The 23,163-nt window shown below is 32.6% G+C and overlaps 2 protein-coding genes across 2 annotated transcripts in view; one reads left to right on the top strand and one right to left on the bottom strand.

The window, feature by feature from the left end:
* LOC115879721 (probable E3 ubiquitin-protein ligase HERC1) overlaps positions 1 to 15,458 on the top strand; it is a 68,050-nt gene extending 52,592 nt beyond the window's left edge. The window contains exons 52-65 of the mRNA XM_030896682.1: positions 1,350 to 1,488; positions 1,542 to 1,646; positions 1,710 to 1,852; positions 1,917 to 2,048; positions 2,954 to 3,071; positions 3,141 to 3,288; positions 3,570 to 3,808; positions 4,061 to 4,161; positions 7,239 to 7,437; positions 7,491 to 7,729; positions 8,443 to 8,684; positions 8,742 to 8,895; positions 10,755 to 10,983; positions 15,270 to 15,458. Of these exons, the coding sequence (XP_030752542.1) occupies positions 1,350 to 1,488; positions 1,542 to 1,646; positions 1,710 to 1,852; positions 1,917 to 2,048; positions 2,954 to 3,071; positions 3,141 to 3,288; positions 3,570 to 3,808; positions 4,061 to 4,161; positions 7,239 to 7,437; positions 7,491 to 7,729; positions 8,443 to 8,684; positions 8,742 to 8,895; positions 10,755 to 10,970 (2,175 nt within the window). The 3' untranslated portion in view covers positions 10,971 to 10,983; positions 15,270 to 15,458. The remainder of the gene's footprint in view (positions 1 to 1,349; positions 1,489 to 1,541; positions 1,647 to 1,709; positions 1,853 to 1,916; positions 2,049 to 2,953; positions 3,072 to 3,140; positions 3,289 to 3,569; positions 3,809 to 4,060; positions 4,162 to 7,238; positions 7,438 to 7,490; positions 7,730 to 8,442; positions 8,685 to 8,741; positions 8,896 to 10,754; positions 10,984 to 15,269) is intronic.
* On the bottom strand, positions 15,211 to 23,092 carry LOC115879722 (alpha-tocopherol transfer protein-like). Its single transcript, XM_030896683.1, has 5 exons — positions 22,749 to 23,092; positions 22,526 to 22,685; positions 22,217 to 22,472; positions 22,045 to 22,155; positions 15,211 to 16,211 (listed from the first exon to the last, which is right to left on the bottom strand). Exons 1-5 carry the CDS (start codon positions 22,828 to 22,830, stop codon positions 15,951 to 15,953), a joined length of 870 nt encoding a protein of 289 aa, XP_030752543.1. The 5' UTR covers positions 22,831 to 23,092; the 3' UTR covers positions 15,211 to 15,950.
* Positions 23,093 to 23,163: the final 71 nt, after the last annotated feature.

The following is a 23,163-nucleotide window of genomic DNA, read 5'->3' as shown; positions in this document are numbered from 1 at the left end:
CCGGGGGAGTGCACATGATTTTGGTTTTGTCGATGTTTAGCTTAAGGCCCAAAGGCTCGTATGCCCAGGTATATGTGTTCAACATTTCTTGTAATTGTTGTAACGTGTTTTCAACTAGAGCGCCGTCATCAGCGTATTGAAGTTCTGTGATGAATTTTGTACGTGTTTTTGCTCTGAGTCTTTTGATGTTGAACAGACCGCCGTCGTATCTATATCTAATGCCCAATCCTCTCTAGAGACTAATGCCCAATCCTCTCTCCTGCAATTTGCCGTCCACTATAATGGAGAGCGCGGCGATGAATATGTTGAATAGGAGAGGCGCTAAGACACATCCCTGCCTAACTCCTGTATTTGTTAGGAATGGATCGCTCAGCGATCCATGATGTGACACTCTTGACTTGCTGTTATGGAGGCTTTTACTCACTGTAAGAAATTTGTTGGGTACTCCGAACTTTTTCATAATTGCCCAAAGCGCATCTCTGTTCATAATAAGAATATTGACATAAGTCAACAATATTTTATGTCGTTGATGTAACATTGAACCATCGTTTCATATTCGCGGTATATTTTTGCCGTAATTCTCTGGAATGGTCGCTAATGTAACTCGACACAAGTGGACCTGTATTTCCGTCACTAATTTCGAAGTGATTTAGAATTAGAGATTCGATATTTTGGTTTTAATTATTCCATTTAGAGGCACTACTTCTAGAGGATTGGAAATGGAATTGTAATTATTTATCTTAAAGCTCCATTCAGAACCTCGCAATTAGTAGAATAAATTAGTAGTTTCAATTAGCGTAAAAGTTTGTTCCTCTAATATCAATGTAAGCATTCAAAACGTCAAAATTAGTGGTAGTAATCTTCAACTAGTGGAAACAGTTAACAAACTTTTAACTGTTCCACTAATTATACTTCAAAATTTGCGAGGAATGTCATTTTGACCTTTGCTTATCATCCGTCAAGAGAAATTGTGGTTAGAAATCAAAAGTTGATTGCTTTATAAACGAAATATTAGGCATTTACTATGGATACAACTGATTACTGCGAGCTGTTGCTAGGATATTCTATTAATTTTAATTGTAATTTGTGATTTTTTTATGACATTGTGAATGATCTTAAACTAAAAAGTATAAAGTGTAATTGAAACCACTAATTTATTCCACTAATTGGGACAAGACCTATTTTACCATAAGGCCCGGTGGTCTGGGGGCCCGTTAAAGGTTGTAAAATATTCATAATTTCTTGAATTTTTGAATTTTATTGGAAAATATGGCCCGAATTTTTGCTTGGGCTTTAGGGCCCGACCAGATGAAGACTAGAAAAAATAATTAATTTTGGTATATATGTAGGTTGCTTGTGGATTTAAACATAGCGCGGTAGTAACTAGCGATGGAAAATTGTTTACATTTGGAAATGGCGATTACGGTCGCTTAGGCCTGGGTTCGACTTCAAATAAAAAAACACCTGAAATTGTCATGTCTCTGGATGGTAAGTCTGAGTATATCTAATAGTCTAAAATCTTAGAAACTTTTTTTTCGTAGGATATAAAATTGGACAAGTCGCTTGCGGTCTGAATCATACAGCGTGTGTTTCCACAGACGGAATGGATGTATGGACCTTTGGGGAAGGCGATTTTGGAAAATTAGGTATTTTATTTTATTTTTTTCATTCTATTTTCAGTACATAGTTTTATATATTTTTCTCCACAGGATTGGGCCACACTACAACAAAATCGATTCCACAAAAGGTTGAAAGTTTGTGTGGCATCGGTATTAAGAAAGTCGGATGCGGTACCAATCTAACCGTTTTCTTGACAAAAAAAGGAAATCTGTTCGTGTGTGGTGTTGATAGGGTAAGCAATTTAAAGGAACAGTAAAGTTTTTTTTTATAAGCTCAATTTCTATTGTATTTTTTAGGTTCCTTGGCAAAATTTATCTAGAGAACGCCCTGACTTCTTGCCACATCAACTTAGTTCATTAGAAAACTACTTTATAGACGATTTTGCCATTGGAACTGAACACGTCCTAATTTTGACAAGCTGTGGAAAAGTTAGTGCCATTCTTATATGGTCTATAAAATGAATAACTTTGAATTTTGACCGTTATTTTTTACCAACATGGCAAATATAAAACGATGTACTTAAACAGCCGTTAAACGGTAGCCTACTAAAATGCCGTTAATAGATATTGTGACGTCGTTCATGTCGGCGGAAAGTAATGCCTAGCCTTAAGCATTCTGCAAGAGCACCTGTGGGTCAGTGGCTGAGGCTATCGCTTCGTAAGCGAATGGTCCGTTGTTCAAATCTCACGCCGACCAAGACTTTTTTATATTTTTTTTTGCTTATAGCGTGATCTTATTGCATTGGTTTCACTCTTTTTGGTTGGATTGGTTTAGTTATTTGGCGGGTTGGTTAGCGTGGTTATTTGGAGGGTGTTAATTCATTGGTTAGTTGGTTATTTGGTGGGGTTGGTTGATTTTTACTAATTTATATTTGTTTTTTATATTCTTTATCCTGTATTTCATAAAACCGTCAAGTGCGTCACATCAACGATGTCATACCTATTAACGGCATTTTAGTAAGCTACCGTTTAACGGCAGTTTGAGTACAGACAATATAAAATCCCTCTGTTAAAAAAGTTTCTGATATTCTTCAAATTGAGTGCCTGAACGGATCAGATAGGTAACTCTTTTTACTTTCGTGAAATAGAAAAGGAAAACAATAAAACAAGTGACAGTTCGTCCGCTTCTTGCAAAAATCAACACGAAATGTCATAATTGTCAAAAGTAAAATGTTATCAGCTTTTGACATTTCTAAATATCAGACAGCAAAGAAAAATGCATAGCCGCAAGTTGCTAACACTAGAAAAGCCCGCGCGAACTGTCAAATTCAAAGTTATTCTTTTCACAGACTATAATACTTATTTAACCTTTCCTAATATGTTTTATGTTTCAGGTATTTGGATGGGGTATGAATACTGAGGGTCAATGTGGTCTTCCACATGTTTCTTTAATTAGAGATCCTCAAATAATTACCGAACTATCTGATAAAGGAATTAGACAAATTTCAACAGGTATATATTATATAACATTTAGCCGTTTTTTTTATAAATATTCAATCTATTTTTTGCTGAATTATTTAGGACGGACTCACAGCGCAGCATGGACAGCAAATCCGCTTCCAAAAAGAACACCAGGTGTGAGCCAGAGTTTAACTTTTGGACTGCCCAAAGAAATTCCTCCTCAGTTTGACCACCTGCAAGGGTTACCTACTAAATCAATTCAAGCAAGGTAATCTCTTTCATCTCGAATATATTAAACTCAAATATGCCTTCCATCCGAATTGTATAATCAATATAAGTAATGGCTTTTCATAATTTTCAAAGTAATGCTGTGATAATGTTTAACCATAAACTTTTTTCACATAAACTTTTTGAAAAATACCTAAATAATAAATTTATCTCCTAGTTATTGCGAACTTTGTGTATATGATATAATGAGTAATTTTTTAAATTTTCAGGATAAAGGTGATATTGATATAAAATTGATATAATAATTAATTAAATTTTCAGGTTGAAGTTCCTATATAATTTTTCTGACAAGCTCTATTCTTGTTGGACGTTTATGCCGTTAAGTTCCCAGCAAGCCGAGTTCAACGTTCCACCTTTAGAAGGTCTGATTTCGCCAAAATTACGCCCTATACTCGCTCCAAGAGTGTATACATTGCCTTTTGTTAGATGTGTAGGGAAAACAATGGTCCAAGGAAAGAACTATGGGCCTCCGGTGGTTATTAGAAGAATATCTCAAGAAGGTTTTAATCATTTTTGTTCATTATATACTTCTCGAGTCACAAAACAGGATAATTGCATCATACGAAATATTCTAACGTTCGTCGACTGTCGACAACGTGAAGAGTACCACAACACAAGAAAAGTTTTTTTTTGCTTAATTGAGTTAAAGAAATATTTGTTCTGTATTAATTTTTCGGAATACTGACGCAATCGTCTTTTTTTGTGAGTCGGACTATAGTTAATTCATTAACTAATTTTATTTTCACATACAGGAAGAAAAGTTAAGCCTATATTTATTCAAACCGCAAAGCAAGTAGTGGACTTTAACCCTCACGATTTAAGACTTCCTTCTAGAGCGTGGAAAGTCAAATTAGTAAGTATAGAATAGCGAGTGAAGTTTCGTGCGCGTCAATGTTTGACAGTGTAGATATGCAGTTGCTTTAGAAAAAATATTTTGTTTTTTTTTTAATATTTTTATATTAGTGGTAATATATCTACTAATAGTTTGTTCTGTCTATGATATTCTTTCTATGCTAAAAATACTAAAGAATCATTATACCGGGTGCTTCTCAAAAATGACTGAATATTTAATTGTTTTTGGTCACTTTCTGTTTCACCGGAAATGACTACAACTTTTGATTTTTAAACTCAGTATATTTTGACTTTATATTTTTTGAAGATTGTATTCTTATGCTTATGGTCCGTAATAAAAATGTTTTTATATACAAACAAGTAAATCCAAAAAGGAATATTTTTACTTTATTCGATAGAAAATAACACTCTGAATAGAATGACATATCATATGTCAACTTTTGACATTTTCGTTTAAAGCAAAATTGTATTTTAAAGTTCAATCTAGAGTTCCATGGCCGTGTTAAAAACACTAATTTTTAATCAAGATGCCCTAGAAAAATAGTTTGATTGTCTAATCTTTTTCGTGCCTTGTCCTGACCGGTTAAAAGATTCCCAAATCGTATTTTTAATCATATCTCAATTTTTTCAAATGGAACAAGGGTGGCTCATTAGCATATCTGGAAACAACATTTTTTTATGAATAATTTGGTACCATACACGTGGTATTTCGAGTCAAATTGTCGTTATGAACCGCATGTTATAATTTCAGATAAACCATATGCGAAAATGTCAAAAGTTGACATATGATATGTCATTCTATTCAGAGTGTCATTTTCTATCGAATAAAGTAAAAAAAAAATACTGAGGGTGTCGTTTAACAATCAAAAGTTGTAGTGATTTCCGGTGAAACAGGAAGAGACGAAAAACAATTGAATATGTCAATCAATCCTTATTTATGTCATATACTGCATATTCATACCAAATGTCGTTTTTTATCTGAAAAAATAAAAAAGTTACAGGAGTGAACCGCTTTTGAGAGGCACCCGGTATAAACCAGCTTAGCGAAACTGCGCAGGAGTTTCACTATGGTTGGTGTTTGAATAATACAGTTTTAACAAAGTCACTAAGTAGTTTTAGTCAAAGACGTTTTTGAGTGAAATGAAAATTAATTAACGTCATTATTTATATAATATCAGAATTATAAATACTCTACTAGAACAATTAATTAAACTGACATATTATGTATTATAATAATTATTCTTAACAAGTAGAAACAAATACGGCATTAAAATAAAGACAAATGTTTTACTACTCATAACATAATTACTTACCAGTGAAAATTAGTTCCATCTTTTTTCAATTCTGAGGCTGGTTAAATCTAGTTGCACAAGCAGTGAATATAAAAATAGTATTTAAGTCCTTCCTTAATATTTTTATTCGATGAATCACCACAATACATATAATAAAACACGTAGCAATCAGTATAGAAACATGTTCTAACATCATCAGTAAATGCTAGCAAAACGTACATCTAGAAACAAATTGCAATACTATGGTTTCAGGGGAGTGCCGCTCGAATGGCTTAAGTCATATCTTGGCAACAGAAGGCAGCTTGTGAGGATTGATACGTCTATGTCTTCTTGTAAGCCTATAGAATGTGGTGTCCCTCAGGGTTCAGTACTTGGCCCTATTCTGTTTCTGGTGTTTATCAACGACATTGCAAATCTGGACATTAGCGGTAAAATTTGCCTCTTTGCGGACGATACTAGTTTCACTTGGAGCGGCCCAGATGTTGCGGCGCTATATGATACTATATCCAATGACTTACGCACCATTAAGTCTTGGTGCGATTCTAATCTCCTATGCCCCAACCTATCAAAAACTAAAGTTTTGTCATATAAAAATACTATACAACCTTTTGTACTTAATAACACTACTATTGACGTCGTGGACTCTGTGAAATTCTTAGGACAACTCGTTAAAATGGGACTCTCACATTGAAGCTCTATCAAAGAAACTAAGCGCTGCCTGTTTTGCGCTAAGATCAGTTTCTAAGGAACTTAACTTCTCAACCTCTAGAATAGCCTATTATGCCCTTTTTGAGTCACATCTTCGTTATGCCCTTCCATTCTGGGGTACTTGCTGCGCAACAAAATTTGATCGTGTTTTCATACTTCAAAAGAGAGCAGTTCGATATTTATTGGGACTGAACAGTAGAACTCACTGCCAGAATTTCTTTAAAAATTTGAAAATACTGACTCTTCCTTCTTTATTCATTTTTGAATCCGTTTGCTTAATCCGCAAGCACATACCTGCTATTCCCGAAAAGCCATCTCATAACTATCCACTTAGGAATGCAGAGCACGATCTTTATCTGCCAACCCCGAGCTCAGAACTAGTTAAGGGTTCAATACTGTACAATGCCAAAAAAATGTACAATCATCTGCCTTTGAATATCAAATCGCTTTCGTTCTTTCCCGCATTTCGCAAGGCTCTAAAATCATACTACTGGAGAGAGCCCTATACGCGGTAAACGACTTTTTGTTGATGTTTGATTATGAACAATTTTGAATTTTAAAATTTTGATCATCTCACACACTGGTCAAAGGTCAAGTATTTAATATTCCATAACTTTAAAGTTATATCTATTTACTGCGTACTGTTCTAAAATTGTCCATGTATATTCTTTTTGTAATTTTAAAGACTTAAATTTTTTTGAATTGTATTATTTGTATTGTGTATTTTTTGTTATTTGTATTTTTTTGTGATTTTGTTGTTTGTGAGTGCTTTGTCGATGAAGCTGTTTTGGCTTTTTGCACAATAAAGCGTTGTTTGTTTTGTTTGTTTGTTTGAATTATCATTCTTCTCTACATTTTTATCAAAATGTGTGCTGTATCGTGGTTTACTTGTGTAATTTTTTATTAGATGTCTCTGAGATTAGAAACGTCGTTGCCTAGTGAGACAAATACTGTTCAATTAATGCCTTTTTCGTTATATTAACAATATTACATATTAAAAAAAATATTTTTTGCTATACTTATTATATAGGGTATTTAACTATAAGAGACAGAAGGTTCTAATATGATATTCTTACAGGTTGGCGAAGGAGCGGATGATGCAGGTGGCGTTTTTGACGATACTATTACAGAAATGTGTCAGGAAATTACAAATAATACAGTACCATTACTGGTTCCAACACCAAACGCATTAAACGATGAAGGATTCGACAGAGACAAATACCTTCTGAATCCTCACTTAACTACCCCTCAGTATCTAACCTGGTTTAAGTTTCTTGGTAAATTAAATATAAATAGCGAAGTTTTATTTGAGCTGTAACATTTGTTGTAGGCATTTTGTTTGGTGTCGCTATTAGGACTAAAAAACCTTTAGCTATACCTTTGGCTCCGCTAATCTGGAAGCTTATTGTCGGGGAACCGTTAACTGTTGAAGATTTGGAAGACACTGACTCGATGTATGTTCAGACTTTGAGAAGCATTAGAGATATTGATAAGTCAGGAGTTACAGCTGAATATTTCTATGAGATTATTCCATTACAAACGTTTGAAGGGCAAAGTTGTACAGGAAATGTAATTAGAAACATAGTTTACCTCATAGATAAATGAAACAAGTTTAGATTGGAAAGTACCCATAAGGACAATGTAAATACTATTTGGCGCTATTCTTGCAACGGTCGCGACTCAAACCTTTTGATAATTTCGGATCGGTTCGGCTTTTTCCGGAATTATGTCGCCAAATATTGTTTGTTCAAATTTATTATTATTTTCTTTTAATTTTATAAATAAAATACAGTGTGTTGCATACAAGAAACTTTATTTTATATAAGGACATGTATGAAATACCTATGAAACATTGGAAACCGACGTTATGCCACGATTCACGATTGTTTTTGCAGTTCACGACACAGATTTTTAAGTGTTTAATGCCACTTTTTCACAATTATCACGGGTTTGAGTAAATAGAATTTAAATTAACTCACAAGTTATAGCAATAGTTACCTTCAAAATGGACGCTTTAAACACTTTTCGGTATTTTTTCAATGAGGGCGGTTTAAATTTTGAAAGATTTTATAATTTTTGAAGATTCTGACTGACAAGAGAAAATATTTCTGTTATTGTTTGCGGTTGTTCTTAGCAACGGCTATAGCAGCGCCAGATCGCGTACGACGGTCGCGACCCAAATCAAGTATATATTTTGACGGGCTTTCCAATCTAAATTTATTTCCTTTATCTATAGTTTACCTCAATAATAACAAGAATTAAATCGTTTATTATTTTTTTAGATAGTACCAATTACTCACGGTGGTAAAAATATTCCTCTGACTTTCGAAAATAGAGCACAATATTTTGAGCAATCTATTAAGTTCAGAATGCAGGAATTTGATCTTCAAATAGCAGCCATCAGAGAAGGAATGTCCGGAATTATTCCGGTGCCGCTATTGTCGTTAATGACGGCAGATCATTTGGAACAATTAGTATGTGGCATGTCACATATATCTATAAGTGTTCTGAAAAAAATTGTTAGGTAACGCAGTACAGTGTATATTTATAAAAATGTATATTATATTAAATGTAATTCTAGGTATAGAGAATTAGACGAAAATAACCAATTGGTAAAATGGCTGTGGAACATTTTAGAAAGCTTTACCGATAACGAAAGAGTTCTTTTTATGAGATTCGTATCGGGTAGATCCAGATTGCCGGCCAATTTAGCCGATTTATCTCAACGTTTTCAGGTAGGTTTTATTCTAAAATACAGTCCTGGTCATAAATTAGTGCTTTGGATTTCAAGGTGTAAGATAATATTGGAAATACCCTAATGGAAATCCAAACATGTAAAAAAAACGTGGTGCGCGCGCTTAACTCCACATTAGTTCTATCTCGCTATACAGGGTGTCATTGAAATGGTGTAAAAAAATTTTCGGGGGGTGATAGTACACCTAAGAATAGTAAAAAAAGTTCCTATAAGTATAGGGCGGTAAATGCATATTAAGGGAGTTAGGGGCACTCAAAGGGTGAATTTAAAAACGGTTGTTTTGAAATTGTAGGCTTAAAAAACGAGATAAGACTTCGAAAAAAAATCCTCTGTTATAAATTTTGACCCTAAATCAAATGGTGATACTGAAAAATTATTTGGAAAAGCGGAAAGGGTAGTTTTTGCAAGGGTAGGGGGTTATTTTGTGAATAACTTTTTTGAGGTTATTTTTTGTGCAACGTGGGTTTATTTTTTGAAAACTACATACTTTTTCCTTCAAAAAAGGTACTCTTGTTGCACATCGCCCAGAGCGATGGTTTTCGAGAAAATTGAAGGCAAAGAGTTTGCTCTGATGGGTTGCTAACTGGTTAATCAACATAAACTTATGAAAGTTATGGCGGTTCAAAAGTAACCAAGTAGTAATTAAATAATTAATTGGAAAATCAAAATTTCCTGATTTTTAAAACATCTTATTGCTTTAAAAACGAAATAAACTTTTTCGGTTTTAAAAAAATTTGGTTTGCTCATTGCCGATTAATACTGAAGAGCAACTACGGCAACGCATTATTGATTGTTCCAATCAAATTCGGACAACACCAAGGATATTCCACAGGGTACGCAGATCGTGGAGAAGAAGTTCAGATGTCTACATTGAAATGAATGGTGGTGGTCACTTTGAACGTTTACTATGAATGAATTAAGGAATGCATTATTTTAATAAGGAATTTTGGTAATTGGATTATTTCGTTTTTTAAACCAATAAGATGTTTAAAAATCGTGAAATTTTGATTTTTCAATTAATTATTTGATAACTACTTGGTTACTTTTGAACCGCCATAACTTTCATAAGTTTATGTTGATTAACCAGGTAGCAACCCATCAGAGCAAACCCTTTGTCTTCAATTTTCTCGAAAACCATCGCTCTGGGCGATGTGCAACAAGAGTATCTTTTTTGTAGGAAAAAGTATGTAGTTTTCAAAAAATGAACCCACGTTGCAAAAAAAATAACCCCAAAAAGTTATTCGCGAAAAAAAACACTATCCTTGCAAAAACTACCCTTTCCGCTTTTTTAAATAATTTTTCAGTATCACCATTTGATTTAGGGTCAAAATTTATGGCAGAGGATTTTTTTTCGAAATTTTATCTCGTTTTTTAAGCCTACAATTTTAAAACAACCGTTTTTTAAATTCACCCTTTCAGTGCCCCTAACTCCCTTAATATGCATTTTCCGCCCTATACTTATAGGGACTTTTTCTACTATTTTTAGGAGTACTATCACCACCCGATTTTTTTTACACCATTTCAATGACACCCTGTATTTTAATTATGATTTCCGCTCATAGGAACTGGCAACGTTTCTTTGTACCTCTATCTCTCAACCTCTTACTCATTAGAATATGTTAGAACACCGTTAGAATGACCAAGTCAGTAATCTTTAGCTATTGTGTAACTCTCGAGACTAAAAGAATTTCGGACTTCCATTGTCTTTATTTATTTTGCTTACACAACGTTTCGATCAGAATTTTCTCTCAGAAAGCTCTTACAACAATCAACATAATACATATAAAAATCTTACATTATATGTACTAATCTCTGTTAACATTTTTTTGTTATATTAAGGTAATGAAAGTAGACAAAGCAGTAAATGGACTTCCAACAGCACAGACATGTTTCTTCCAACTTAGACTGCCACCCTATACCAGTCAAGAAATTATGGCTGAGAAATTACGTTATTCTATCAATAACTGTAGATCTATTGATATGGATAATTATATGTTGGCCAGAAATACTGAGCAAGGAAACGTCTCTGATGAAGACTGGTCTTTTGAAAGTTAAACTAATTTAAAAGGTGAGTTGTGGCACTTAATACCCGGCGTTTTTCAATAGTGGCTCACACCTATAAGTATCTATTTTTTCAGATAAAAAAACGAGATTTGGTATGTTAGTATTTAACGTAAATCGAGATAATAATTTTCGGTCGGTTCCTATTTTACCGAAATTAACTAAAACCACGGCACATAAAACAATCGGCAGGACAACTCTGCTCAGATTCCATTGTTTAAAATTTCTATAAAATTTGACCTTGACGGCGCCATTAGCGTTTCCAAGTCAGGGCCGGATTAAAACGTATCAAAAAATTTCTCAGAAAATAAACTATTGATAGACAGGGTCGTATTAAAAAAAACTGTAACTGACTGAAACTGAATTGTATTTAAACAATAAAACAAACGAATCGTTAACCGCGCATACTCCTCGAAAAGTAAAAATATAAAAATCAATTAAATATTTCACTGTAGAGAATAGACAATTAAAATTAAAAAAAACATGCTAGGAGTTACAAACAAGAATTAAAGAAATACCCAATAAAATATCTATTGAACAATATAAAGAGGCTACGTACAAATTACGCCCATCAATGGGCGTAGCAAATTTTATTAATATTCAAATTTCACAAATTAACAAATCGGCTAAAGGAAGAAGATTCACTGATGAATTTAAATATAAATGTCTGGCGATTTACTTTTCTGGACCAAAATTATACAAGACGCTCTTGACAAATCTATTTTGCTTTCACACCAAGAAAGTGAATATATGACATCGATATCAAACCTGGCTTAGAAAATCTTAGTGTATTTGAGACTAAATAGAAAATTTGAAAGTTTCGACGAACCGGATGAACTTAATCGATATGTATTGATGATATGAATATCAGGTGCAATTTATTTTATAATAGTGGTAGTGGTCGTGATAATATTTTAGGTTATAGGCTTAGTGCATTCTCTGCCGGTGCTGCCACCATTAGAGAATACGTAAACAATATTTTTTAACTAAAATATGTTAAAATAATTAATCCCATATATGCATAACTAATAGGATCTCTAGAAAACAGTAAAAAACTTTTAATGCAGTTTAGTCCCCTACTCGGGCAGTTTTTTGTTGCACAAATTCGCCCAGGCATTGCAAAAACACGTAAAAATTAACTAATTACTCTATCAAACCACTGCTATATAAAACAACAACTATAAAATATATAACTCAAGACATAAACAAAATAAATTGATCCGTACGCTACTGACTCGAATCTGCCGTAACTGTGTGTAGTCGATGAAAAAAACTACGACACTGGTTACTTTCTGTTGATGGAAACTCAAATAGCGGCGTGCGCAAGGATATGCGCGTAGCGTTCCTGCCAAAGAGAGTTAGCCTGCCGATTGATTTATATCCCGTGCTAAAACTTTTGATTTTTAAATGTACGTATTTATTTTTTTTTAAATCGGTATTTTTTTACTTTATTATATTATAGAAAAATGACATTCTGAATAGAACGAATAAAAAGAATAGTATTATAAAACATGATATTGACTTTGGAGTTATAAGGGTTTTTAAAATAATAAAAATTGTTTTATACCATAAAAAATATGTTTTTTAAAAAATAAAAAGTAGGGTTTTTTTTCAGCCCTGGCGGCAGGTGGAGCAATAGACTGGGATTAAAATTTTACTATAATCTATGATAAAAATGCAATAATTCCTTTTTTCACCTGTTTGCACTAAAAAACGAAATAAGAAATTTCATATTGCGCTAAAGTTCGTTCCAATGGAGCTGAGAGCACAGACCGCCTATAATAAACGGAAAACGGAGGTCGGGTGTGTCAAAAAATTTTATCTCTTATTTATGTTTTGCAATGTATTTAGACTAAGAAGAAAGAAATTGTGACCCAGACCACCCTGTAATCGGTCAAATAACAATAGGTTATAAAATGCAAATGAAGCCATAAAATGCAAATGAAGCCTTAAAAATGTGAATGAAGGAAACGGTCCATAGTCGTAGAACATGATTTTTATTTATGATTTTTACTTAACGTTTATTATAATTATTATTGTAATGAAAATACAAAGTAATTATGCACTAAAATTTATATACACACATATATTATTCTTGTAAAAAATAACTGTCTAACAATTTGCAAAAGTTCTTTTTTCACCATTGTATCATCGAAATTTAAGGCTTTACACTGCAACCACTCAATTATCGCCGCTTTTTTTCATGAACTTGTAGGAAGCTTCTCTACTAATCGAGAATGATAGCTGGCGTTATCCATTACAATAACTGAATTGTGGGGAATATATTCGATCATTTGTAGGAAATATTCCTCAAAAACATCAGCCGTCATTTCTTCGTGGTAGTTTTTGCTTGAATTAGATTGACATTCCAATAATCCTTGATCCAAAAATCCGTTTTCACTGCCTATATGGGTTATAATAAGCCTGCGTTCCTTTCCAGACGGAAGCTTTAATCCCGTTGACCAACCCTCCATGACAGCTTATCGGGAATTCACTATATTTTTATCTTGCCGGACTTTCGATACGGTGTGTCCTTCATTTAGCCAGGTTTCATCCAAATAGAAAATATTCTTATATTCGTTGCGATATTTTCGGATTGACCTTAAGTATTCGTGTCTCCAGCAATCAATATCCGGCCTATCAATAAAAAAAGATTTTCTGTTCTGATTTTCCCACCGAAAGTTCATTCCATGAAGAATTCTCCATACTCTAGTTCTTGATAGTTGTGGCAGGTTTTCGTCATCCTGGGCGGCTTGCACAATCTTGTCCAACGTTGGTATTTCTTTTGTGAAATACATACCATGCACTTTTCTACGAACACTGTTTTTAACATCGTCGTCAATTTCTAATGATTTCTTTCCCGGGTGAGGAATAGGCTCACTGAGGTTCCGGCATTTTCTATCACGTAAAAATCTATAAATCGTTGATTCTCCTACCCCTATCATATTGGCACAGTAATTATGTCACGAACAGAACTTGCGGGGTTTTGGCGCAGAAGAGCATCATGAACGTTCAGGATTAATGTTTTTTCCCGCAAGGAATATGCACTTTTGCTAACTCGTTGAATAGGAATTGGAGAAAAACTTGAACTTGAAGCCATCTTAATTAGACGAATAGACGTTACTTGCTAGTTGCCGAATGCTAACTATTTCAAATTTTACTCTATACAGGTACTTATATATAAATATTACGAGTTTTTTTATTTTAATGACAATGGGTACAGGTTACGGGGCAGGTAGTTCCTGCCCCTATGGTTTACAACTATTTTATGGTCCGAACCCTCGATCTGTGCTATCAGCTCCATTGGAACGGACTATAACAAATCAGTGGTTACAATCAATTAACAGGCGCTTAATATGTTTTTTTTTGTGAATTTAATAAGTCTAATGGGTTTGACTAATTATAATTAGAATTTTGATGTTTTCCTTGTTGCTTGTTTTCCTTGTTTCCTTGTTGCTAAGTGTAGAAAAAAATATATAGAGAAAAATCTTAATTACTTGATTATATCAAAATATAAGATATTAATTATTGTTTATATCTATCAAAATTAAAAAAAAATCCTATTTTAAACTTCAATCTGGAGTGCCATGGGAATGTTAAAACCATTAATATCTAATCAAGGAGCGTTGGAAAAATAGATTTGGTAGTCTAATGTTTTTCGTGTCATTTCCGGGTCGGTAAAAAGATGACCAAGTTGTATTTTTAATCATAACTCAATTTTATCAAATTGAATGAAGGTAGCTCATTAGCATTTTTTACGAATAATTTTGTATCACGTACTTGGTATTTCGAGTCAAATTGTCGTTATATTTAGTGACGCTCTGGGCTTTCTCAAATAATGCAAAAAAAAAATACCGGGAGTACAATTTAACAATATAAAGTTGTAGTCATCTCCGGTGGGTGAAACAGGAAGTGTCCGAAAGTTATTGAAAACGTCAATCAATCCTGATATTTGTCTTTTACCAATATATCAAATTTCGTTTTTTTATCAAAAAAGATAAAAAAGTTATAGGGGTGAGTCACTTTTGAAAAACATCCGGTATATCTGCGAGAAAAAATTATAATCGATTTAAAATAGATCTCGTGTGTTAAGTACCTGGTAATTTAGGTTCTTTTATAATCAAATAGTATAAAAAAGGAGCTGTTCACTCTGTCATAATTAATTATTCAAAATTGTTATGTCAATATATCATGGGACATAAATATACAAAGGTTTAAATGAAATAAAAGCACACTTTAATAAATGCAATCTCTAATTCAAACAATTTTACGACGAAGAGTTTTGTGTTTTAGGTTGTAATTGGAATGATATAATCTAAACAAACGTCTGGACGGTCAGCCTGACATAGTTTTATAGCATGTACTCCAGAAAAGGCTGAATATTTTTTTATAACGACTGTATTTTTGGATTTCGTTTTTATAATTTCTTCTATTTGTTATGTTTTTATTGAAAATAAATATAAACTTGTTAAAGCTTTAAAATACGATTTGTTCGTTTTAGTTCAGCACCACTTGTACAAATACAGGGTGAGTCTTAAATAAGTGCACATATTTTTAGGGGTAGTACATTTCGAACCCAGAGAAAAACGATTATGATGTTTTATCGATTTTTTTTTAAATTTGGAATATTTTGAAAATTTCTTTAGTTGTTAATTAAAAAACATAATTTCATGATAATATGGCAGCAAAGGTAGTAGATTAAAATTACAAGAAAGATCCAGTAGTTCTTAAAATTTAAGCAAATATATTTTTTTGGAGATTTTCAAAGTAATATAACTCAGTTATTTTGGACTTAGTATTTGAAAAACGGTAAAAAGAAAATATAATATGTTTCTTTTATCGAGATCTACCAGCCCGAAAATATTTGCACTTATTTAATATTCACACTCTATAAATGAATATTTATAATAAAAAAATATATAATATTGTATACAACAAAAAAGTAAGTATATAAATATCATAAACGTATAATATTTAATCTATAGCTAATGACCTAAAACTTCCCTCCAACCCAAACATTGCTTTAGCTGAATTATTATTATTAGCAGGTCTTTTGCTTTCGTCAACTCTCCATCTTGTTTCATCGATTATGTAATCCCTGTGTTCCATAATTTTCTTCAACCACCAAGCTTTAATATCACATATTTTCCCAGCAGTACCACCGTATTCTTCTGGAAGTAAATCTTTAGATACATAGTCATATAGTGTTTCAGAATGAGGTAAGTGAGTGTGGATCTAAAAAATATGCAGTTTTTTAAAAGATGTTATCGTGGGGACTATAATAAAAAAGAAGAATGAAATTATTGGGCAACCTACAGTAAGATTAGCCATGAAACATAGTTGTATTTTAGCCATGTTTCATGGCTAATCTATTGTAGGTTGCCCAATAATTTCATTCTTTTTTTTATTATTATATACAGGGTTTTTCAAAAAACATGTGCCATCTATCGTGGACAGATTCCTCACGTAAAAACAAGATTTATTTTTCATATCAACATAGGTCCGATTCTACTTTGTTTCGTAGATACAGGGTGTTAAAGTCTTAATATTTTTACGATTTATTATAATTTTCTTGCATGTACTTTTAGTAAAAGTAAAAGTAAAGTAAAGATTTCAGTTAACGTCTCCTTTTTGCTGCCAGGGCTAATCTGGACGGGGCCTACTTTATTTACGCGGAATTCGAACCGCGGTCCTCGGCCATATCATGGTCAATGGCCTACCGACTTAGGAAGTGTCTAAATCAACTCTTACTCACGAGATATCCGATCTCATCCGGCCTCGAACCGGCGTGAATGAGCAGTGTGTATCAATAGATTTTACACTTTTCCCCTGGACAACAGCACGATACAGTTTCGAACCGGTCACCCGTCCATCCACCAGTATCGCCTTACGTCGCTTAACTTCGGTGTTCTAATGGGAACCGGTGTTTCAACGTAGCTAGGCCGTTTGTACTTTTAGTGTTTCGAATGAAATTTTGAGAGTAAAAGTTACTATAAATGCGACATATTTTTTTTTCTCTTATTAGCGAAATAGTGTAAGCAGTTTAATGCCGATTAAAAGTTGTCTCTTAATATTTTGTCAATTTCGACCTCCTTGATAAGATAAACGCAATTTTATTAATTTGCCTTGATCCAAGTCTTATAGAAACCTTTAAAATAAATTAATATAATAAACTTGCAAAAGTTTTAGATAAGTACTCATTGATTCCTCATCAAAAAATATGAAAAAAAGTTCCTATAAATATGGGTATGGAAATGCATAGTTTTAAAGTTACAGAATGTAATACTTTTTAAAATTAGTTTTTTTTTGTAATTACCTTAAACACCATTATTTTTTATGTAAAATTGCTGTAGGTTGGACTAATAGTAATAATAACTAATAGTAATAATATTTAATTAGGTAAATAATAAATTAAGTGAAATATATAATTTACTAATTTTATTTTTATTTTAATTTTAATAATTGTGATTAATATAATTGAGTTTACCTCATCAAGGAGGCCGAATTCGACAAAATATCAAGAGATAACTTTTAATTGGCATTAAAAGGCCTACACAATTTTGATATCAAAAGAAAAGAGTCCAGTGATAACCCATATGCACGTCCCTGATGAATTTATCGACACTTTTTTAGCATTAAAATATGTAGCACATATAGTAACTTTCACCCTCAAAATTACATTCGAACCACTAAAAGAAAATTATAATAACTCGAAAGATTATTAAGACTTTAACACCCTGTAGCTACGAAACAAAGCAGAATCGGACCTATGTTGATATGAAAAATAAATCTTATTTTTACGTGAGGAATCTCCCCACGAGAGATGGCACATGTTTTTTGAAACACCCTGTAGATCAATAAATTAATTAATTACATTGTTAATACACTCACCGACACGGAGATCGGGCACCTTTAAATTTTCATGTATTTTAAAGTTTTATAAATTGTGTTCTAGTGTACCGATTTTGATGATTTTTTTAAGTAATTTGTATCTAAATTAATTGGCTTTTAATTGGGTCAATTATACGAAAGAAAAGAACATGTTGATATTTTGGTAAAAGTTTGAATCATCCTGTGGAGTACGTTACACAAACGTCCGTTTTACAAACTTGAAAATAATTTCCAACAATTTCTTATAGCCCCTTTAGTTATAAATATTTTTTTCCGTAGGCTCTACGGCTAATAGTTTCCGAGATACAGCCGAGAGCTATTCTTAGTGGGACACCCTGTGTAAGCTTTCATTGATAGTTAGAAAATTACGCAAGTTTTTATTACAAACCCAGCTTGGTCACTATGTTATAGCAATATCAATAGATGACTAAAACCAAATATAGCTATTTAATTAGCTTTTTCTCTAGATAGAAAACACCCTGTAGCACGGATATTAAAAAGATCATGAAAATAGTTTGCACTAAAAAATAAAATTTCTCGTTTCATGCTGACAAATTAATGTTAATAATCAATTAACAGGCGCTTATTGTGTTTTTTTTGTGAATTTAATAAATCTAATTGGTTTGACTAATTATAATCAGAATTTTGATTTTTTCCTTGTTATCTGCTATATGTAGAAAAAAATATCTAGAGACAAAAAAACTTTATTAGTTGATTATATCAAAATATAAGATATTAATTGTTTGTATTAAGGAATAAGTAGCTGCTTGAACAATTTGTATGACATACTCAATAAATAATCTATGACTTAATTTGGTTAGTGCATGGTTAGGTGCATACCAGTGGCGTGTTGTGCAAATCACAACAGGGCAGGCAAAATAATAAAATAAAAATTACAGAGGTAATTAAGTAATCAAAATAATTCTTTTTTATCCTAAATTGGGGGAGAAATTCTCAGATTTGGTGTCACTGCGCACCACAACGGTTGACACCAGAAACACGTCTATGATTTTTTTTCGAGAAAAACAAATTCAAATTTTTTGATTTCTTTTTTGGGAAATTTGTTTAATTTTAAGTTAAAAACATAATATCTCAATCATATGATAACATAGGTTATAGATTAAAGTTAAAGAAAGAAAATCCAAAAAAGATCCAATGATTCTCAAAATTTAAGCAAAAATATACAGGGTGGTCCAATATTCCGTGCACGTAGAACTACTACGTATTTTTGGAATCAAAATAATTTCATTGGACACAATTTACCTCTATACAAAAGTGCTTCGTTTGTCCGTTAGAGGGCATCAAACTTTAAAAAAATAAACACTTTTTTTTAGATATTTTAAGAACCGTTATTCCGATTTGAATGAAATTTTGGTTGTCTATATTTTGCTACGTGCTTTAACATTTGACTTTCATAAAAACTACATTAATTTTAGTATAACTATTTTCCAACGCAACCGACCACCCTTTTTTTTCGTAAAAGTATTTACCACATATTTTGTTTCTAAAAAAGCGCCACCGCGTATACTTTTTGAGGAAATAATAGTATATTATTCAACGAGCATATAATGGTGGCTGTTATTCACGGGTATGAAGTTTATGGTTTGGTTTGGTTTGGTCAAATCATCCAAGTGAATCACCCAAGGTCAAATCATCCAAGTGAATAACAATCATTATATGCGAGTAGAATACTATACTTTATCCAGGACTATCAAACAAATTTAGATAATATTAATATAAGTTTTGAATTAAACTCGGAATTAAAGCAACCATAACAGCGCGACAACGCAACGTGACGTGGCATTTCAATGCTTTCATAGCCACCTTTGTTTTTTATTTTGTGCGTACAATCGCAGTCCAAGCAGTGGCGTAGCAAGGCGGGGGCGGACCGCCCCGGGCAGCGACCTTCCAAGTACCTGCGGGGCGACAAAAAATTGTTATAAAAGGCGGACGGATTCTGTAGGGGCGGAAAACCTCCCTCTTAGAAGTTCTCCGCCCCGGGCGTCCCTAACTCACGCTACGCCACTGAGTCCAAGGCGGTTTGGATCGAGCACAGCTCTTGTTTGGAGTTTGGATCGAGATATCCGTGGAAGCGGTGAATAATGAAACCATTATTCACTAGTGAATAATGAATATTATTATTATTTCATAAACTCATGTATAATAATCAAATTATAGACGAGTCGTGGATAAAATCTATTATGCTCTAATAATCTAGTTAGCGAGAATATGGAATTTTATGTTAGTAACACAAATTCTATTTAATAAGCTTCATAAAAAAGCTGAAAAAAATTAGTAAATTTTAAATTAATTAACGTTTGGGCTTATTTTTTATTGCCCTCTAAGGGACAAACGAAGCACTTTTGTATAAAGGTAAATTATGTGCAATTAACTTATTTTATTTAAAAACATACGTAGTTCTTCTATGTCCACGGAATATTGGAACTCTCTGTATATTTGTAGGTCTGCTTTTGAAAAATAAATTCTCCAAAAATTTGCGATGTGGCGCTTTTTTACAAGGGACAAAAAATATAGTAAATACTAGAGGGGCCATTTTACGAAATGAAAATTTGTCGCCGGTGGAGTTGGAAAATATTTACACTAAAATTTCTGTAGGTGTGGGGGTTGTTTTCACCCTTCCCGTACTTTTTCTTGATTTTTGTGAAAGTCAAATGTAAAAGCATTTAGCAAAACATAGTCATCCAAAATCTCATTCAAATCAGAATAACGGCGTCATAAAAAAATTGTATTTTTTTAAAGGGACTTTATATGTATATACAGGGTGGCGCCTCTCATACGCCGCGCAAGCTCCAAGGAGAACGGTAGTTTATATCGAAATGAAATTTTGGCAGCGGATGTAGGTTAACTGAAAGCATTTTATAAAAATATATAGAATTATACAGGGTGTCCCCAAAAAAAGTTACACATCAAAGTTGTGTTTTTTTTAATGGAACACCCTATATATTAATTGATTTTCGGATTCTAGGAAAAAAATAAAGGTGAGTTTTATTAAAGAAGCATATAGCTAAAATTTAAGGATTTTGACATATTTCACATTTTGCGAAAATGAAGAGTAAATTTTAAATTTCGATAACAGCTACCTAAATTTTAGTTGACCTTGTATAGCCTGATATTTAATTACAGTAACCAAAGCACACTGCATTCACCAACTAATAGAATCATATCAATTCTCTCTGATGTAGGATTAGTTTGCATTTTCGGCAAATTTCTGAGAAATTTTTTTGTTTTAACTGACACAAAATGATAACTAGTTGCTAAAGTTGGACTAATTAGACAGCTATGTTGAAGTAGTAACGTCAGACATATCACAGCCACCTAGATCAAATAATAAAGATCTACTCAGATCCAATCATGTAAGTGAAGATATCTAGACAAATCTGTTTGAGGGGTAGGCAACCTTAATAGTATTTTGAAGAGACATGAATTCTCCATTGAATATCGGAATAATATACTGGGTGTTCTATTTAAAATAAGAGAGTAACATGCCTTTAAAGGTGACCAATGTTCAATATTAATTTTGTCTCACCCTGTATAACTTTTTGGATCAAGTTTTAATTTAACTTAAAGTACAATAGTTAATTTAACTACATATTAGACTATACCGGGTAAATTCCAATTTAGGTAGCTTTTATTGTAATTTAAAAATTGTTCTTTATTTCTAGAAAATGTTAAATATGTCAAAAACCTTACATTTTAGACATATACTTCTCTTATAAAACTCACCTTTATTTTTCTCCCATTACAAAAAACGCAACTTTTATATATAACCTTTTTTGGGGACACCCTGTAGAACTCTCTATATTTTAAAAAAATGCTCTGAATTAACGTACAAAACAAACTGTCGTTCTCCTTGGAGCCTCCGCGGGGTATGAGAGGCGCCACCCTGTATAGTCACTGTATATTTTTTTAAAGTTTTGCGCCCTCTAGCGGACATACAAACCACTTTTGTATAGAGGTAAATTTTGTGTCCAATGAACTTATTTTGATTCCAAAAATACGTAGTAGTTCTATGCCCATGGAATGTTGGAACACCCCGTATAAAGTCTGTCCGACGAGTAAGGAAAGATTTCGACAGACGACGTCGAAAGAAATGACAGTAAATAAAATTTGCCTGTCCGGCCGCCTGCCGCTGGACAGATTTTAGTTAACTTCTTACCATTTTCCCCACTTCTGTTTTCATAAAAGGCCTAACCATATGCATGCATCTATCCAAAAAAGGCGGTGCGTTGAGAAGATGAATTTCTTTTAGATTTATTGGATGCGCTTCCTAAAACATAAAAAAATATATTTATTGACAAAATGATTAGAAAATGAGACTAGTATTATACCTGTGTATATATCATATATTTTTTCAAAACGTTTAAATTGATTTTTGGAAGATGCTTCATTGTAAAGTTCGTCATATCAAAAATCGGTATTTCTCCGTTGGGTATTTCTTTTTCGATAACCATTCTTACATCCGCGAAAATGAAAAACGCTTTTAATGCGTTTATAAAATGATATTTATCCGGATCCGGCGATTTTATATGGTACACAAAAATTTTATCGTTGTTTTTAGTCAAAGTGGGCATTGGAACAAAATCGCTAAAAATCAAAGATAAAAATTATCGAGCAAGTGCTAAAAAAGAATCGTTTACAAATTTTTGAAAATCTCTTGAATTTCTGCCGATGCGGGATCTCTGTTTGAAAATATTTCCGGAGTTTGTGCCCTTATTGTGTAAAACAAGTCTATTAAAGATTTTGTTTGCTCTATACTATCTTTGCAGGTATGCAAAAATCTATTTATTAATGCTTTGTCTGAAATGATATAATTATTAGATCGTACGAATACCATGCCGTAAATAATTCGTATTTACTTACCAATGTTTTGTGGTAAATGATGCTGTTTATTTAACCATTCTTTAATTATTTCCAAATCTGTATTTTCTGTTTCTGAAGACATTTTTTGATCTTCTTTTAATTAAGCCAAATTTTAATAATAAATGTTGAATTGCAAACTCTGTCCCACTTATAGATAAGATATTAAGCCCCACTTTCACAAAATCAACGAACTGTGTGGATGCAACTACAAAACTTTCTACTTTTTAAATCATGCATTAAATATTGTTTATTTCATCTGCGTTTATGGTATAAAATGTAAACTGTATTTTGCGACACGATTCCTTTCGAATACAACGGTTACTCTTAATTATATTCAATAAAAATAATAATTCAGAAATTATGTATAATTATGAAACATATTTAAGTAGTTATAGTTATTTAATTAGATATATTT

This window comes from Sitophilus oryzae, unplaced genomic scaffold, assembly GCF_002938485.1.
Source record: "Sitophilus oryzae breed Bouriz unplaced genomic scaffold, Soryzae_2.0 scaffold_1586_pilon_pilon, whole genome shotgun sequence".
Classification (NCBI taxonomy): Eukaryota; Metazoa; Arthropoda; class Insecta; order Coleoptera; family Curculionidae; genus Sitophilus; species Sitophilus oryzae.
Note: the sequence above shows the minus strand (reverse complement) of the source record. Positions and strands in the feature narration are given on the sequence as shown.

What these genes read in the sequence shown, in the direction of transcription:
- LOC115879722 (XM_030896683.1), bottom strand. Translation starts at nt 22,830, where the DNA reads ATGTCTTCAGAAACAGAAAATACAGATTTGGAAATAATTAAAGAATGG. An exon ending in CAAGAGATTTTCAAAAATTT is followed by an intron (nt 22,473 to 22,525) that starts GTAAACGATTCT and finishes TTTGATTTTTAG; the next exon opens with CGATTTTGTTCCAATGCCCA. An exon ending in AAACAGAAGTGGGGAAAATG is followed by an intron (nt 16,212 to 22,044) that starts GTAAGAAGTTAA and finishes CATATTTTTTAG; the next exon opens with ATCCACACTCACTTACCTCA.